This window comes from Juglans regia, chromosome 7 (assembly GCF_001411555.2).
Source record: "Juglans regia cultivar Chandler chromosome 7, Walnut 2.0, whole genome shotgun sequence".
Taxonomy (NCBI): Eukaryota; Viridiplantae; Streptophyta; class Magnoliopsida; order Fagales; family Juglandaceae; genus Juglans; species Juglans regia.
The window spans coordinates 38,259,800-38,279,609 of record NC_049907.1 but is presented as its reverse complement, the minus strand read 5'-3'; the positions used below and the strand labels follow the sequence as shown (position 1 = coordinate 38,279,609).

General features: G+C 35.6%; 3 protein-coding genes across 3 annotated transcripts; 2 read left to right on the top strand and 1 right to left on the bottom strand.

Moving 5' to 3' along the window:
- Positions 1-1,676: 1,676 nt before the first annotated feature.
- Positions 1,677-9,713, top strand: LOC109004104 (carboxyl-terminal-processing peptidase 2, chloroplastic-like). The gene is made up of 13 exons (XM_018982527.2): positions 1,677-1,841; positions 2,838-3,201; positions 3,310-3,459; positions 4,796-4,878; positions 5,042-5,250; positions 5,878-5,946; positions 6,556-6,674; positions 7,222-7,297; positions 7,373-7,414; positions 8,466-8,574; positions 9,030-9,127; positions 9,206-9,299; positions 9,383-9,713. Exons 1-13 carry the CDS (start codon positions 1,749-1,751, stop codon positions 9,506-9,508), a joined length of 1,632 nt encoding a protein of 543 aa, XP_018838072.1. The 5' UTR covers positions 1,677-1,748; the 3' UTR covers positions 9,509-9,713.
- Positions 9,714-10,624: 911 nt separating this feature from the next.
- LOC109004103 lies at positions 10,625-13,044 on the bottom strand. Its single transcript, XM_018982525.2, has 2 exons — positions 12,628-13,044; positions 10,625-11,532 (listed from the first exon to the last, which is right to left on the bottom strand). Exons 1-2 carry the CDS (start codon positions 13,000-13,002, stop codon positions 11,008-11,010), a joined length of 900 nt encoding a protein of 299 aa, XP_018838070.1. The 5' UTR covers positions 13,003-13,044; the 3' UTR covers positions 10,625-11,007.
- A 6,168-nt stretch (positions 13,045-19,212) lies between these two features.
- LOC109004102 (small acidic protein 1) lies at positions 19,213-19,725 on the top strand. The gene has a single exon (XM_018982524.2). It carries the CDS (start codon positions 19,289-19,291, stop codon positions 19,475-19,477), a length of 189 nt encoding a protein of 62 aa, XP_018838069.2. The 5' UTR covers positions 19,213-19,288; the 3' UTR covers positions 19,478-19,725.
- Positions 19,726-19,810: the final 85 nt, after the last annotated feature.

Here is a 19,810-nt window from a genome sequence, read left to right as displayed (position 1 = left end):
GGATAAAGATGTGAAAAAATAAAAATTGATTGAAGAACAAGAAAATCATTGTTTCCAAAGCTGCGATAATAATTTAACGCTGATTTGATGAAAAGTTAACGAAAAACAATAATTTTCGTTTAAATCGTTTAATAGCCTCTTACGTAATAGGGATAGATATATTCGCGTGCCAAAAAATTAATTAAAAATAAAAAGTTTATCTCACGTTTTCTCAAGAGGCCCCCTATGCTGCTTTTGTTGTTACCCTTACCTTTTCCCAAGCTTTCTCACCTCCCAAAACTACATCTAATTTGTAAGCATAAATACGTCTGGTAGACATTAAATACGACATTCATGATTCATATGAATGCGATAAGGGATACGGTGTAATCTTAAAGAGGCTAAATTTTTATAAGAAAATATTTAAGAAAAATCTCAAAATTGCGGATTAAATTTTGACACGTAGAGAATGTGTCATCTACACAGGTTTATAAATAGAATGACTATTATAAAAATAAATTAATTAATAGATAACTAAATCCATAACCATGGTTATTTGGACCATTAATTTCTTCTTATTTTAATTGGGAGTAATAATGAATTTTTATTATAAATAGGATAATATCATCATTTTACCCCCACTTAAAACTGGCTGTAAGTTGAAAAAAAAAAGAGAAAAAATATTTACAACCGTGAATTATGTAACTGTCATATAAAACATGAGACTCACATGAAAAAAATTAATTTTTTAATTGTGGATCCCACTATTTTTCAAAGCGATTACGCGACATTTACGCACTTCACAGTTATACGTAAAATTACTAAAAAAAATAATAAAAACGGAGGGAGTTGTCACCATTTAAAGTGCAAAAGCTCTATTTACAATCACTTTTGCGTACTTCACTAATGTAATTGGTTGCATCATTTTTTTTAATATGAAATAACTGTTTTGGTCAATCACATCAATAAAATATGTAAAAAATATGTAAAAATGACTGTATGCACAAAACTCTTTAAAGTGTGGGGGTGTGTTTGAGATTGGGGGCTATAACTAGCATTCACATTGAACTTAATAAATCAAACTCTCTCTCATTTCTTAAAAGTATATATTTTTTTTCACGACTCACTAAAAAATTAATATAAACGTATTAAAATATAATTTTAATAGAGTAAGAAAAATTCAGAGAATAGAACCTACATTAATTTCAATGTAGGAAGTTAGAACAAAACAAAACTTATGTTTAAATTAAAATTTGAATAACACTTAAATATCTAATGCTATCGGAACTAAATCACTTTATAAAGAAATCTTAGCTTAATACCATACAATGAAAAGTATTTTATAATTTAACATATCATATCTCAATGTTGATCAATTTATATTATTTTTAAAAATATTTTTGTAGATCAAATGTTTGTGGATGTCCATCTTAACTTGATACGATACAATAGAAAGAATTTTATAATTTAACGCCTCATACCTGTCAATTTGTAATGTTTTTAAAAATATTTTGGTGGATGAAACGTTTCTGGACGTCCATTTATTTCCAAGAGAGCAGCCTAAAATAAACATTGATCCAACCAATGAGGATTTAAAATTAATTGGGCTCTGAGCTTTACTAAGTTGCCGTCTCGATGGACCCTTTAAAAGCCCAATTGGGAGAGAAGAGAGGAGAGTTTCAAACAGCCAACGGCAACCGATAAGGAACCTTAAAACACAAGAACGAGCAGCTCTGGTTCGTCCTGGGGCTCTCCGAGGCCGCCTATCGATGGAGGTCCTCGCTACCTCTTCCGCTGCTTCTTTATCCCCTCGTCCTTCCTACCAGATAAATATTTGCACCGCCAAGGCCACCATTCTTCAGGTACTCCCTACCACTATTCCTCGATCTTAGTTTCACTGTGGAAATGGAGGCAAGAAGAACGGACTTCATTGCTTTATTTTGTTGCTAGGATTTTGGAGACGTACGTTTCTATGTGGGTAGGGTAGTGCTAATGTATCGTGTACGCAACCTTTGCCTTTGTTTATGGGCTGAGTCTTATGAATTTCAAGCCTGGCTTAGTTGAAGTTGGTTTCAGCTTGAATTAGGCCCAATTTGATTAAATCTAAAGAATTTTGAAACTTCCTATCGTACAGTTTATTAAGAACAATCCAAACGCTGTGAGTTTCCGAATGAATGTTCTTAAAGTCCGAACAGTTGGTTGTGTAAGTCTGATCCAAATGTCTATTTCTCTTGAATGTGGGTACATTATCAGCAAGCCTCCATTATAAAGAATGGTCCTCTCCATTATCTGGTGTCACTAGCTATAGCTTAAAGCCTGGAGAAGGGGGTACAACTAGCATGAAACTACAGTTTTATTGATGACCGTTAGGCCAATTTTGGTACTGGCTACTGTTTTTCGCGAAGATTCGGGCTTTTGATGACAATGATCTCAACCTTGAAAGGCAAATCTTCCCCGCATAAAAAGGGGTGGGGACTGAGTTTTTGAGTTCAGGGCCCATTGTGCACGTGTGTAAACTACTGATAATTATAAAAAAAATGTTAAGAAACAAGCATGTGTCAATGTTTAAGAGTGGAATGCATTTCGACCAACACTGCAGGTGGATTGGCCTAATCAATTTCTTCTTCTTCCTTGTATACACACCCCCAGGAACTAATGTAAAGTATAGTACTTTATGCATTTTTTGTTTTTGGATTAAGTAAATCCATTCAGGCAGGTGGTTGCATCTTCTAATTGCCTTATAATATAAGTTGGTAAAAGGTCTCAGAAACTCTGCTCTGCACAAATGCGTGCAATCAAACTTTTTTAATTTTAGCAAAGAAGCCATTATACATTACATCCAGTTGGGCTCTTTCCAGGTGCTTCCATGGAAATATTTTCCCACAAGGAATGCAGAAGCTCGTTTGCAGAGTCCCATAATGTTTAGAAGGACAAATACCGGTAACATACCAAGATATTGTGGAAATACTGATGGAGCCTCTAAACATAATTTCATTCTTCAGTCAATATGGAGGCTCAACAAAAGTTTATCTTCAAAGTGTGCTCTGTTTTCCGTAAGTGATGGATGCCTTCTCAAATTGAAGAAATACGCTGGCAGTGTTCATAAAGTGATGAACTTTTCAGAAAAAATTAGACAGCAATCTTCTGTTCTTTTTGTTCCTTTAGTCATTGGAGTGATGCTGGTCATGTCAGTTTCTGTATCTGTAAACAAGAGTCCATCCTGTAAGTTTGATCTCTTGTTACATATTTTTTTACTGGTAGTTTACAAAATATTCAAGGATTCAGTCTGTTACTTTATATTTCATCATAATACTTATTTTCACCGTGCAGGGGCCCTCACTGAAGAGAATCTCCTTTTCTTGGAGGCATGGAGAACAATTGACCGTGCATATGTTGACAAGTCCTTTAATGGACAAAGTTGGTTTCGGTATAGAGAAGATGCACTCCGCAATGAACCCATGAATACACGAGAACAGACATGTATGGATAGCAATCTTATAGTAATTTAGTTGTGGTGGTTTGCCGCATTTTTCATAGTAAACTAGTCTTAGAATGTTTCTTGGAGCCATCGTGAAATTCACTTATGTGTATTTTGCGAAATAAATTTCGACTGGGTTTTCCTGGTTAATATTTGGATAAGTTGATCATGCAAGTATTACATGTGAGAAAGGCATGACAGCTGACTAATAAAAGCCTAGTATTACGTGGTAACTTGGGTCAGCAGTAGTTCCACAAGGATAAATCAGTGTTAAAAAAATACTTTTATTGCCTTTCCGCTGGTTGGTGTACAGGCTTAGCCATAAAAGCTATTTGCTCAGGACTTCTGTTGGTTGCTCCCACTTCAAATACACTATTCTCTGGTTCCTATTACAATATTGCCAAAGCTCATTGATTTCATTTGCCCAAAACGCAAGCATTTCAAAATTGGGAGCTTTTTTGTTTATGGATAAATATGGTTTGTTATTTATAAGTTACTCAACTACTTAGCCAATCATTGCGTTTAAGTTTAGCTTTTGGAGTAAATGTGAGTCTAGGGGCTTATCTGATCAGATGAGCTACCATTACACCAATTCAATAATCTAGATGGTTGTTAATTATTATTAAGTTGTCAATAACTTAGGTAATCCGTAATAGACATGCAGTGAATTCTCTTTGTTGTGCTAACATACATATAGTCTTGACATATAAAAGAAATATGTTGTTGGAAAGGGCCTGGTCTCTATTTGAATTTGATGGCATCACTATCTTTTGTGATTAACATTGATCCTGTAACTTCTATATCTATTTTTTTTATAAGTAAAAGATTATATTAATAAGAATAGGCATAGCCCAAATAACTTCTATATCTATTAAATGTATGTAGTGATATTTTCAGTCTCCTGATGCATTCATGATGAGAGATCTCACCGTGGCCTGAAGTTTGGCCTTGAAAATTCATATCCTCCAACTACTTTACCAGGTTACTTGATCCCAGAAAGGAAAGTAGAACAAACAGCAATTTTGCCTTTTGTATGCCTTACCTTTAGCCTTACCTTTAGGCATTGTGAATGCTGAATTCAATTTTTAGTTCTACTTGCAGTATATGATTGTGTTAAATGGAGAAAAGACATAATTCTCTTGAAAAGATGTGATTGATATCATATACATGTTTGCGATGAGGTTGACAGTTTTGTCACAAACCATATCTGGGCACACATTTCAGTCTGGGTACCGTCTAATCATGTTCTATCATTTAATTGACATTAGCTAAAAGAATGTAATTTCTGTATTCTTGATGTACCGTCTCTCAAAATCCTAGTGGCGTATTTACATTCAGATATGGCAATAAGGAAGATGCTTGCCACACTGGATGATCCTTTTACCCGGTTTCTGGAGCCTGAAAAGTTCAAGAGTTTGCGGGTATGATGCTTTTTTCTTCATGCGATCTTGGGATATTGCATTTTTGGCCTGAATGACGCAAACTCTTATATACAAAATTTAGATATAGGATAGTCTACTTCAGTGGGTTTTAGGTACATATTCTGATTCTCCCTGAAATATGTGATATCTTCTTTGAAGGCAGTCTGGAACTCAAGGTGCTCTTACAGGTGTTGGGCTGTCGATCGGCTATCCTACTCAATTTGATGGATCAGCTGCTGGGCTTGTTGTTATTTCAGCTGCTCCAGGAGGTCCTGCAAATAGGGCTGGTGTTTTGGCTGGAGACTTGATTCTGGCAATTGATGATACAAGTACAGAAACCATGGGCATATATGATGCTGCAGAGCGGTTGCAGTGAGTTTCTTACACTCCCAGCCTCTAAACCTGTAAAATCTGTCTTTCCTTTTTGGATAAATAACATATGCTGGAATGCAATTCCATGGTACTGCAACTTATTATCTGAAATCCCATTCTTTGGTTATCACATACTGCCATGTGCAAAAAGAGAAAACAATACACTATTGTAAGATGTTTTCGTATGTCTTCAGTTTGTTTGCTTCTCCTTCTTGTGGTTTGTGAATTGACATGTACCAGGTGGCAGTTTAAAAGATGGCCTAACTTTTATGCCATGGTGCCCACTATGGAAGTGTTGATAAATGGCCATAAGGTGCTTGGATTACTATAATTATTATCAACCTATTTTTTACTTTAAAGCATACTGCTATTACTATTTAGTTAGATGCATAGTGGCTGATAATTCCTATCAGGTAACTGTTCAAGTTCAAAGTATTTTAAAATCCTTCAACATATCTGCTACTTTGGATATTAGGATTACTTAAAATAACATATATAGAATTAGTTTCTGCCTTTGTGATTCCTGTTATCCTTTTTGGTTCTAAAGTTCTCATCGATTATAGGATTCACCAATTACTGAAATTTCATTTATTCTTTGGTTTGCTAAACATTTAAAATAAATTGCAGGGGACCTGAAGGAAGTTTGGTGGAACTGACCATTCGTAGTGGACCCGAAATAAAGCACATGGCTTTGACGTAAGTTCCCCCCCCCCCCTTTCTGTAAAGTTGTGATTCATTGATTATGTTAGACCTTTTTACAATTCTAACTTTGCATATCCCAGAAGATTTTTAAAGACGTATAATATATCGTCTTTACTGCATTAAGCTGATTCACTTGAAATGGATATCTATAGCATCCTTCCATTCTCATAAATGCTGTTGGTCTGAGTTGTCATTTTGTTGGCCTGGCAAGAGCTTTTGGAATCAAACCCAAGTTTTAACCAAACCCTCCCTGCTCCTTGGCCACCTAGTGAGCTTAGTTGTCATTTGAGTTGAACAAAATCTGCATTTTTCTACGTACATTTTTAAGGTTTTTTTTTTCCAAATTTTACAAACAAATGATTTATGAATCCATCAATGTACAACAGCAGAGCTTCAGAACTTTTTCCTACACACCTTATTGCTTTGGTTTTCAGCTATTGTGCTTAATGGAAACAATGTCCATGACTTTCTGGTTTTAATTTATGGCTCTTAGAATGTATTTAGGTGTTCTCTTGTATACTTCCTGTGTACACGGGCTTTGCCTATTTCATTCATATCAATAAAATTTATCTCTTACTTATAAAAAAAACTACTACCTTCCAGGCGAGAGAGAGTTTCACTTAATCCAGTGAAGTCAAGGCTATGCAAACTGCCCGGTTCAGGGAATGACTCCCCTAGAATTGGTTATATCAAACTAACATCATTCAACCAAAATGCATCTGGTAAGTAAAAGTAGTTGTTATTATTCAAAGTTGAACTTCAGTCACTTATTACAGAGAAGTTGGAACAAATATCTTCATGCATAAGAGCTGTTTCTTAAATTCTCATTTACACACTCATGTTATCAATATCTGTTTTTCCTGGGAAAATTTTTCTTGGTTTTGTGTCATTTTTGGGTGGCTACAAAATATTTGTTTGGAAATTGTTCTCAAGCTAGGATTCAGTTTTCTGTCAAATCACTGGTCAAGATAATAGTTTTAATGAGAGAGAGCCCTATGTAGGTCCCTTTTGTATGTCCTGTGTACAGGAGCTATGATTTTTGTTTTCATTAAAATCCTTGTAAATTTTTTTTTTTTGGGGGGGGGAGTTACTATCCAAAGATCATGGTTTTACATTCTTCCATCTTTTTCTTTATTTAATGGGGCTATGCTTTTTATTTATTTCGTTTTGTCTTCATTTTCCTGTTCGACATGTAATGTCCTCAATTGTCTTTCTGGATTTCACGTATAATTTTCTGCAATTTATCCTGAAAGCTTGCATGCCTTGTAGGTGCTGTCAAGGAAGCAATTGATTCTTTAAGGAGTAATAGTGTTAACGCCTTTGTGTTGGACCTTCGAGATAATAGGTGATTAGCTTTCAACATGCTCCAATTTTGGCTTCACCCTTCAGCAGGTTTTCTTAAAGCTTAAATTTGGTGCAGTGGTGGTCTTTTCCCTGAAGGAATTGAGATTGCCAAGATTTGGTAAGCTACACTGGATGTTTAATGGCAAACAATTTCCATTTATATTGCGTTAGTTCTATTTAGCTATCCGGGTGCCATATACCAGTCAATTGGCATTATTTTGCTGATGGGTACAAGAATGACGAAAACTTTGGCTGCACAGTTAATTGAGTCTTGGCTTATAGTTAATGTATTTCATTTTATTTGAGTTTTCTGTTACACCTTTTTGTGGTAAACAAGGCTAATGTTTTCACCTTATAATAGTCATGATGCATAGATTTTACTGCTTTGGGAAGTTATGTTCTCATAGTAATGTCTCAAGCGCTGTACACGGCATCTCATTTGGACAAGCACATGTATTCACATTAATAGTTGACTTGTAATTTATACACTCAAAGACGTGCATCGTCTCCTCAACACTGCATTTCACAGACATCTACATGTATGGTTTCCATAGGGAATCCACAATGGTCCCACATAACCATAGGTTAGTTACAGGTGATTAAATTCAGCACCCTAATATAATCCAATAATTAGTTGATTTGAAGAAGATAATGCTAGTTCTAGATTTGTCTTCTCTACATATTTTAATTGAATTTGGTAATTCTATCGAATATCTTGTAGCTTTCCAATTTTTGTCTTGATACCAGAATCTGTAGTTTCATCATATCAATGGTATCTCTTAAGTTCTTAACGATATTTTACATTGGTTCTTCCTATTCGATCTTAAGCTTGTGAATTTACTGGAATACTTTTGTCACACTGTAGTAGGCCCGGTATCTAGTTCTTATTGGTTATTGTTGATCTGCAATCACGGTAACTAGTTGCATGTTTATTTTTCTCTTTTGGCCAAAAGATAAGACTTCTTGCAAATAGTCAGTGCATCAATACGAGTTTATAGCATGCTTTATTTCTGGGATTCAAACTTCGAGGGATTACTGTACTGCAATTAAATCTTTAGGAGCACCTTTCTGCTATCTGGTGCTTAGTCCTTGGTAAATAAAGCTATTGCTTCATGTTATCTGATCTAATTTATGCAGTACAAGTTCTCATATTAGCCACTACCATTCAGGTTGGACAAAGGTGTGATTGTGTATATTTGTGATAGTCGCGGTGTTCGAGACATATATGACACAGACGGAAGCAGTGCAATAGCAGCATCGGAGCCCCTAGCTGTGCTGGTATACTTTCGTATATTCTGGCTTCTGCAATAAACTTATGTCATGATAATCCCACATATCAGAGGGATATATGGACAAATGCCTGCATATACCATTATATTTGTGGAATTACAGTCATGGTACCGACTATTGCACATTTGGGCTGTTTGTCTCAATATCCATGTACAGTTGAATTATTCATCATTCTTTTGTTTTGGTTTTTTTTGTTTAAACTTCCAGTGTATTGTGTCTTATCGAGATCGAACCCATCCAACAATTGGTTTCCATAACATGCTAGTTAAAAAAAGTTTAGTTATACGTTTTCATGACTGGAGTTAATATCTGGATTTGTTCTAGTCCTTGCCCATTGTCCCTTGTTACTGTTTGTGCGTGTGGGCATGTGGAGTGGAACTTCATCTTTTAAGGATGCAAGTATGAAAAATTGCTGACAATGCCCATTATTGAGCTTCCATTAGGTGAACAAAGGAACTGCCAGTGCAAGCGAAATTTTAGCTGGTGCATTGAAAGACAATAAACGAGCTGTGTTGTTTGGAGAACCCACATATGGGAAAGGGTAATGGTTTTTACTTGAGACATAATTCGTGAGCTAGAATATACATTCCTGACATGAGCTGTCTGTCTCGATCTGCAGCAAGATCCAGTCGGTTTTCCAGCTATCTGATGGGTCTGGCTTGGCTGTTACAGTTGCTCGTTATGAGACACCTGCTCACACGGATATTGATAAGGTCTCTCTCACTCTCTCTCTCTCTCATATGTGTGTGTGTGTTATGTATCATGTCTACTGTTCCTTCACCTTGTCTCTATACAGGTTGGCGTAATTCCTGACCATCCTTTACCCACATCATTTCCCAAGGATGAGGAGGGTTTTTGTAGCTGCCTCCAGGACCCTGCAACTGCTTGCTATGTTAACAGAACCCAGCTATTTGCGAGATGACAGAAACTTGTGGATATTAACATTGCTTCAAGAAAAAAACAGATATTCTTTTGAATTTGAAATGTAGTCTTAACATGGTTTTTTGGGGGTTCATTCAGTTATCAAGTGTAAATTCACATTGAAACATCCGCTTTGAACAGGAGATGCAAAAAAAAGAGTAAAAAAGAAAAAATAACAAGGGAAAATCATTCTTTGATTTGAGTCATCTTTATGTCAGCCATCAAAGGAAAACAATGTCCAATGAGAATGTCTATTCCCATCACTACTTACCTCTAGAAACTCACATGCCTCTCTTTTCAGTTTTATGGAATCGGTCACTCCAAGCAAATTGTTTTTGCTTCGATCGTAACAAAAGATTCCATTTTTATGTGAAAAAAAGTCCGTATCAATAATTATGATTTTACATATGGACAATTTCTCATTATCTTGTTCATTTGCAGTAAAATATTTTCTTTATGTAGCAGTAAAGAAAAAAAAACATATATTTTTGGAGAGATACTATTTCACCAGTCGAGTCACAGTTATATAACATATTCATACCTAATGATTGTCCCATAACGCAAGCTCATTCTTGGCATGATGCTACAAGTACGTGATTGAACTTCAATTTTTATTTTTTGGGCGGATTTTAAAGGAGAAGGTATGGTGATGGAGTCTGAATTGCCTCGAGTAAAGTTGCAGTCCAAGGCAGCTAATATAAACCTAACATAATATACATAAGCAAATATTTAAGAGAAATGATAGTACACATATTTTGTATCAAATTTTTTTAATATTTTTTTTACTTAATGATTAAAGAAATGTTTTTTAATGATTTTCTGATTTTTTTTTTAATTTTTAAAAATGTTTAAAGGAGTTTAAAAAATAATGATTGAAGGAAATAGAAAGAAAAAAGAAAAAAACAATCTTCAAGTACCGGGTGGGAGTAGCCACTCATTATTTAAACGGTGTATTTGTTGCATAGTCCTATTACAAATAGCTTCTGCACCAATAAAATATTAAAAAAAAAAAAAAAAGAAGAACGAAAATAAAAGGTGAAAGACGTGTTCCGATGGGGCATTGCAGGAGAACATGAAGTTGCTGAGATTGTATGCTGTAAAAGGAACTTTCTCTCTATTGAAGGAAATTTCTAATCACGCTGGATGTACCCGAGAGAGACACAGAGAGTAAAAAAGCCCTCACAATATATCAAGTGCTTCTAAGCAGCAGCTCTAATCCTTTATTCTACTGTCGATTTTGGACTATACACAATGACATTGGAAATGAAGCAAACATATCAAAATCCTCAATCTGGGAAAGCCTCTTCATTTCAGAGGAACAAAGAAATTGGGTAGAGCATGTTATAAACCATCATTAAGATCTCAAGCATGCCTGATTTTGCGTCCTCCACCTTGACTTAACTGATTCAACTTGGAAGCAGATTTGGTCAAGTAAGAAGGGCAAGACCATTCAAATCCACGCTCCAAGTTTGAGCTTCCTTGGTAGGGAATCAGTACTCACTATAGCATCTTAGTCCAAGAACCTAAAAATGGAAAAACAGCAATCAGCAATCTCAATAGCAGAGGTGTGTCACTTTTTCTCTCTCTGCGACTCATTTTTCCCTTCCCGGTTGGTGTATTCCGTGACCCAGAAGTTGCTTGAGAAGCTCTTCGTGTGAATCGAGATCTATCTAGATCATCCCAACCACCAAACTTTGGTGCCTCTCGGCCAGCATCATAGACTGGACCTTTATTGCCAGTGACCCATGACTGATATCCCACCTTCCCCTGTCTGGTTTCCTGGCTTTCATCTTGATCTTCTGCCTCCCTTTCAACATTACTTGCAGTGCTCGCAGGTGGTTTCCTCCTCATCCTGGACTTGCGTTTCGGCCTGTTTCGTGTTTTTCCCCACAACTTTTCAAACACCAGAGACAGAGCTGACTGGCCAACGGGAAGTGCTAATGCCATAAGAAAAGCTTTTGGGCCTGTAGCTAGCAGCCAAGACACAATAATGAAGGGGAGAGCCCAACCATAGGATCTGAATACCTGTGCTGACAAAAAAGCAAATGTATTTGGAGGTTTCAGACCTTGAAAAAAGTCAATTCTGAAGCAGAAACGAACTGCTAAAGACTACTGTCTCACAAAAATTATTTTTCAGAAAATACCATTGTAGGGTGCACGTCTGAATTGGACATTTCCAACTAATATTTTTGACATTGAGGTGTTCCTAAGCCAGTGTTATCAAAGGCAAGCAATGCCACCATTAATGCAAAACACAACCTATATCTCGACCATTTCAGATAATCTCTCGTGTTGGTGAAAAAAATGCAGGGCTTTTCAACAGAATCAATAAAAACTGTTCATGAATCCACAAAAACATTTGAATAACTAGTTAACTATATAATACCTAATAATCATATCACATTGTTCAGTAAATCTTCACTTCATTGGAAGAGTTGCCAAATTCCTTCTGCCAATTTGTACAGCTCGTTTGTTTTCACAACTCATCTCAACTTATCTCATATCATCTAATTATTACAACTTTTCCAAATTCTCATACAAAATAAAATAAACAATTCAATTTTTTCAAATCTCAAAATAAAAATAATATTAAAAAAATATATTCCAACAATATTTTATTAAACTTTATACTTTTATTTCAACTCATCTCATCTTATTTCATCTGTGAAAACAAACAAAGCTATATGTAGAAAACATGTTCTACTTAAACAAATTGTGAGCGGTATTGACTAACATAGAATAATTGCAGGAGACATCGAACACACGAATTTTAACAAACATATATACAGACACATATATCTATATCTATATCTAGCGCATTTCAGCAGCCCAATCTTGTTATAGGGATATATCAACTGCACTAGTAACTTCATAAATGTCTGTGATTTACATTTCACATAAAAATATATGTTTTCAGCCCCGAAAAGGGTATTTATGCATTGAGAGAATGAAGGAGAAGCTATTTACTACATACATAGAAAAGGATAAAACAAAACAAAACGCAAAAATGAAAGCTCACGGGAAATTCAACCATTCATTCTCTCAAAATAACAAAAAGCAAGAATCAGCTTATCCTTTATTTTTATTTTTTAAAAGAAAAATCTACTAGAACAATTTTACCTTTAAAATCCAGAGGCTGTCAATGGCTTCCTCGAAGATCCCACCAGACTCTTCCTCCATCTCCGGCGACGAAGAATACTCGTCGGTCCACCACCTCCTCTTCCTATTACTATTCTTCTTCCTTCTGCTTCCTCCGAGGCCAAATTCAGAAGCTTGGTCTTTGTCATCCTCTTCGTCTTCGCCGTCCTGGAAGCCGGATCTCCAGGAAGAGCGAACGGGTTCGGAGTTGGAGTCCCAGGGGCGGTACCTGGTAGAACAGGAGCGGCTAGAATGCGAGGAAAGATTCGGGGTAATGGGTAGCTTGGGATTGCGACGAGGAGATGGAGGGCGAGTGAAGAGGGAGCAGGGTTGCTGTGTGAGAAGGTGGGCTTCCATTTCGCCACGTCCTTCACTTTCTTCTCCTCCATTCAACTTTGATTTCCATTTTCTTTGGAGTTTCCACTATTTAAAATGATAATTCCAAAACCGTATATTCGTTTCCAAAAAAAATGAATAAATATAAAATTTATATAAAAAAAAATTAATATTTTAATAATAAATTTTATTTTTTTAAAAAAAATTATATAATATTTGAATAAATATATATAAAAATTATTATTAAAAGTATTCATTTTATATATATGATGTGGTATCATCTTCAAATAAGTGTTAAGAATAATTAATTAAAAATAATTATACAATAAATATAAAATATATACTATTATAATAACTTCCTTTTAATATTATTTATAATATTTACATATTTTATGATTATATATAATATTATTGTTGTTTGACATTTCATTCACAGAAGCTCATTTTTTTTTTATTTATTTTTTTAATTTGGAAACCGACCTTTCGAACCAACCCAAACAAAGTAAACTCTGATCTTTTACTTTTCACGAGACATGGTTCTAAAGATTATTTATATCAGTAAAGTGTTAAATCTTGAACTTCAAAAGATTAACAAGAGTCAAGATCAAGTCTTCACCGCTTAGACCAACCTAATTAAAAAAAAGTCAATTTCTTAATTTTACCTTCTGATTTGCTTTATTCGTAGCTTTTTTAGTTCTTGTTAATATTTTTGCTACTTCTTTTAGAAAAAACATTTGTCTGCACTTTGAGTTTAAAACATTTAAGGATGGGTTTGGATGTTGAAGTGAGTTGAGTTGAGATAATAAAATATTGTTAGAATATTATTGTTTATTATTATTATTATTTTGAGATTTAAAAAAGTTGAATTGTTTATTATATTTTATATTAGAATTTGAAAAAATTGTAACGATGAGTTGAGATGATCTCAACTTTCAAACGAATTAAGTTTTCATTCCATATTTCTTTCTCCGTAAAATATAAATTTCGATAAAAGTGGTTTAAAATCTAAGAAGTTTAGAATAGATGGAATCATAAAGATCAGAATTTTACTGCATTTCATAATATAAATCATTATTTGTATGAGATCTCTAAACCTTAAAAATTTTTGTAACTTTTTTCAAGAATCTACATTCTAGGACGGTATGACCATATTTTTCTTAAGAATTTTTAAAATGGTAGATTTTTTTTTTTTTTTTTAAGTACCTATAAAAACAAAAACTACATGAATGGTTGGCAAAAACGACTTGTTTTGGACTTGCATATATATATATATATATATATATATATATATATATTTTTTTTTCCCCTTTAGCTAGGTTTTATTTTTGTGTCATTTTGTTAATATCTTACCACCCAAAATACCATAAGATATGATGATGTTTGAAAAGATACTGACAGTATATTTCTTATTGCTCTTGAAAATAATTTTTTTCACACACAAATTACAAAAGTTTGTATTGAAATATATACAAGTGTACAAAATCTATTCTAGGAATGCAAGCTAAAATTAAGCCTAGCTGTTACAAATCTTGGACTCTTAATTTTTCCTAGCTGTTACACGAAATGCCCAGATTTACAGCCTAATAATCAGGTGATATGATCTTGTGCATGATTTGAAGAATCCTCTTTTATACGCCCCCGCAAGATGGAGCTGCCATTGGTTAAGCCAATCTTGTTTTTGAGAAAAACTGTGCGAGTTCTTGACAAGGGCTTTGTGAGTAAATCTGCGAGCTGATCTTGAGTATTGACGTGATGAACATTAAGTATGCCACATTGAACCATATCACGTACAAAATGGAGATCAATCTGAATATGTTTCATCCGAGAGTGCTGTACTGGATTAAAACTAAGATGAGTTGCACCCAGATTATCACATAACACTTTTGGTGAAGCTTTTATGGGTAAACCAAGTTCATTGAATAATGATAACAACCACACAGTTTCTGAAGCCGCATTTGCAAGGGATCTATATTTAGCTTCGGTCGACGATCTTGCTACTGCTTTTTGTTTTTTTGAACTCCAAAATATGGGACTTGATCTAAGAAAGTTGATATATGCGGATGTGGATGTATGATTATCAAAGTTTCTCGCCCAATCAGCATCGGTATATGTTGTGAGATCAAAGCTAGAATGTTTTTTGATATGGATGCCATGAAAGATTGTTTGCTTCAAGTAGCAGAGGAGTCTCTATGCAGCTGCTCAATGAGTTACTGTGGGTTTATGCATAAACTATGAGAGTTTATTTACTAAAAAACAAATGTCTGGACGGGTAAGAGACAAATATTGGAGACCTCCAATGACACTTCGAAACTGAGTACTATCAAAAGATGTTGTCCCATCAACCAACTTTAGAGCTGTGCTTGTGGACAGTGGAGTAGAAACTTCTTTAGCACCCGTCATGTTGGTTTTAGAGAGAAGGTCTCGAATATATTTGTGTTGTGAGAGAAAGAGGCCTGATTTAGTAGGAATGACTTCCATTCCCAAGAAAAAATGAAGTTGGCCCATGTCCTTTAAAGAGAACCGAACTCCAAGTTGTTCAATGATATGAGACACAAAGTTCATGTCACTGCCAGTAATAACTAGATCATCCACATATACTAATAAATAGCACAAAACAGAATTGCGATGATAAATGAACAAAGAGGAGTCCGCTTTCAAATTTTGAAAACCAAGGTTCATGATGGCCATTTTAAGTGCTGAGTGAGTACCAGGCTCTAGGAGCCTGTTTGAGACCATAGATGGCTTTGTTTAACCTGCAAACATGATTAGGTTTCGAGGCAACTTTGAATCCCGGAGGTTGAGCCATATATACGGTTTCAATCAACTGTCCATGCAAAAATGCATTGTTGACATCAAATTGTCTCAAAGGCCATCCCTGCATTACATCAACTGTCAAAATATTCTAATAGTAGCAGGTTTCACAACAGGACTAAAGGTTTTCTTGTAATCCAACCCAGGACATTGATGATAACTTTTAGCGACAAGTCTCGCTTCAAAACGATCAATTGAGCCATCAGCTTTCCGTTTTACACGGAATACCCATTTGCAACCCACTGGTTTACAGTTATTTGGTGGGGAAACTAGTTCCCATGTACCATAGCACATGAGAGCTGTAAGTTCTTTTGACATTGTTGTTCTCCAGTGTGTTTCACAGGGTGCTTGGCCCACACAGCTTGGTTCAATGATATGTGGAATGGGATGTTTGGTTGTTGAATTCAATTGTTTGGGTTTATGGATGTTGTTCATTGACCGAGTGGTCATGGAGTGGGTTTGGGTAATTGGTTGTGCAGAGAGGTCACAGGGATGAGGGACATGATCTATGTGCAAATCGGTACCGTGTGTGACAGGAAGCACATGTGAATTTGAAGAGGATACCTCACTATTATGCGATGAAGAGAAACTAGGGCATAAGGGAATAACGTTTGAATTTCTAGAAATTAAAAGAGGAGAAACAAAGGCGTTACCTGGAGGTGATGCGGAAGTGTTTGCCAATATTTCAAGGATAGGGAAGCATCGTGTAATAGAGTGAGGCCTGTTTCCACTATGTGACGGTGACGACACTCAGAAACACCATTTTGTTATGGTGTATGAGGGGCAGCGGTATAATGGCTTATTCCGTGGATTGAAAAATATTTTTTTGAAGCCATAAATTCTCCACCATTATCCGAATAAATGCTTTTGATTTTTGATTGAAATTTGGTTTCAACAAGATGTTTAAATTGAGGAAATATTGTGCTAACACCAGATTTTGTTTCCATAGGATATAACCAAATGTATTTTGTGAAATGATCTACCAAAATCAAGTAATAGCAAGATCCGTCAATTCCAATGGAATTGGAGGGGCCCCAAACATCAGTATAAATTAAGTCAAGTGGGGCATGACTTTGTAGACTCGTAGGTCTAAATGGTTGTTTGTGTGCTTTATTGACAGAACAAGAAGTACAAAGTTGAGAAACTGGTGATTTTATTATTGGAAGAGAAAAAGATTTGACAAGATGATGAATAATTTTATTTGACGGATGACCAAGGCGTTTGTGCCACCCATCAACGGAAGTCCGTTCATGCACATTTGCAACCATTTTTGGAGAAGATTTCACCATTGACTCTGGTAGAGTGTAAACACTATTTTCACATGCACCTTTGAGTAGAATCGCCCCTGTGGTCTGATCCTTAACAAGGAAAAAAGAAGGATAAAATTCAACAAAAACATGGTTTTGATTTGTAAAGTGATGAATGGAAATGAGATTTTTTTTTTAAATTTTTTATGTTAGGAACACAGAGTATCATTTAAATGAAAGGTGCTTGTGGGTGAGTGAAGAACCAATGAACCAATATGTGAGACATGCAAACCTGAACCATTACCGATTACAACCTCCTTAGTGCCATCATACTCGGAATGAACTGATAAATTAGCCAAATCACCAGTTATGTTGTGGAATGCTGTCGAGTCAATAAGCCATTTTGTCTCCTGAGCTGGGAATGTTGAGGTGCAATTTGCCGTTGCTTCCGAGAGTTGCACACGGGGAGAGTGTTTGGCAATGTGACCCAATTGATCACAGAGTTGGTATTTTGGTGTGTAACGACGCTGACCAGTGAGCTTGTTTTTTTTGTTGTCACGTGGGCCACCATTATTTCCATACTGGGTTGAAGGATTTTGCTGGTGAGAGCCGTGATTATGGCCAGATTCATTTGGCTTTGAGAAACCCTTGGAATTTTGACCTCCAAGAGAAAAACTTGAACCAGGTCTTCGATTAGAATAGTTGGCAGAGTCGACCAACTGTTGAGAAGTGGCTTCAAGTAGGCGCATATAGGCATCGTGACCGACGAAAAGATCGTGTAACTCCTCGAATGCGAGTGGGCATTCCCGTGTGTGAATCGGAGCTACAATTTTGCGGAAGTCAGTGCCCAATCCATTTAGGATGTAAAGAGTGAGATCATCTTCAGAGATAGGATGATCAATGAGGGAAATTTCATCTGCAAGAGATTTAACAGTGTGTAGATATTCTTGAATCGTCTGATTTCCCTACTTTATCAAAGTAAGTTCCTCTTTAAGCTGCATTGCACAAGTGCGAGATTTGCTCGCATACATGGTATGTAATTTTTGCCATGCTTCTTGGGAGGTTTTGGCAATAGAGATGAATGGTGTTATGGTGGTGGTCGTTGAAGCCAAAATGACACCGAGGATAAGCTTATCTTGTCTTATCCAGTGGGTTCTTTGAAGGATGGAAGTGGATGGACATGGTTTATCACCAGTAACGTATTCTAATAGATTGTACCAAATGAGAAGAGCTTCAAACTGAGCACGCCATTGAGGAAAGGTTGAGGGTGTGAGTTTTTCGTTTATCTGGGCAGTGATATTGAGAGCAATAAGAGGGACCTTTGTTGGAGATGGTGGAGTGGTGATCAGGTTATGGGTATTTTCAGTGTTTGGGATCGAGTTCTCGTGGGAGGAAGGCTCTCCTGATACCATGATGAAGTTTGAAAAGATACTGACAATAAATTTCTTATTGCTCTTGAAAGGAATTTTTTTCACACACAAATTACAAAAAGTTTGTATTGAAATATATACAAGCATACAAAATCTATTCTAGGAATGAAAGCTAATATTAAGCCTAGCTGTCTTGGACTCTTAATTTTTCCCAGCTGTTACACGAAATGCCCAGATTTATAGCCTAATAATCAGGTGATATGATCTTGTGCATAATTTGAGGAATCCTCTTTTATAAGATAGAAGTCCATAATTTCACCTTCCAAACAACTTCCCCCTCCAAAGATAAATGAAATTCCAATTTTTCCAGGATGGTACAATTGTATAGAATTTTTAATATTCCAAAAATGTTTCTGCTTGCTTTTTAATACGAGTATTCGAGAAATTATTTAATTCTAAAGAAATATATAAAAAATAAATTTATAAATAAATAATGTTAGATATAAATTAATATAATGAATTATCTAAGAGAATGAAATTTATTATTAAAAAATTAATTTTTTTATATAAATTTTATATTTACTCACTTATTTTAAAACATATATGGGGCACTTACATATTTTATATTGTATACTTTTTATAAATTAAGATAATTTAATATAATATGTGATATTATAAAATTATTTTTATTACAAACTAAATCTAATCCACGTCACTCTTCGAAAAAAGGCCACGCCTCATGACTCTTCGAATAAAAACGACGGCGTCTTATAAATAGTCCTCATATCTATCTATATGGTCCATTGCTTTGCAGTTTGCACTGCAAATTTGCAATTTCTCGAATCCACCAGGCCGATAGAGGAGCAGCTCGCCATTGAGATGAGACCGATGCCGATGGACTTTTTCGCAGAAATGGACGACCAGCCGTCGACAGTGGCGATGGACGTTGACGACGGGGACCCGCTCGAGATCTTCGGCGAAGGCGTCATCTCCATTGACAACAAGCTCGCCGACGCCGACTTCTTCAACAACTTCGAAGACGACTTCGACGACTCCGACATTAATTGAACCATCATCTTTACAATTATCATCACCATGTATGATGCTTATTTTTAGGGTTTGTCTGTGTTAGACTGCTCCTGTGTCAATCAGGGAAAGGGCGTGTCGGGAACGATGTGTGTCGTTGGATCTTTTATTGTATGGTTCAATTGATATAAAGAGACGCAGTTTCGACTATAGTAAATGTTGTACCTCTTCTTCTTCGTCTCTCTCTTTATGGTCTCCGATTATGGTATTTTTGTGGTTTTAGGGTTTCAGATGGTTTTTTAATTCTCAGAAATAATCTCTGTTAAGTTGATGAGAAACACCTCCTTCTTTTAGCCGCACTTTGATGTTGATAAG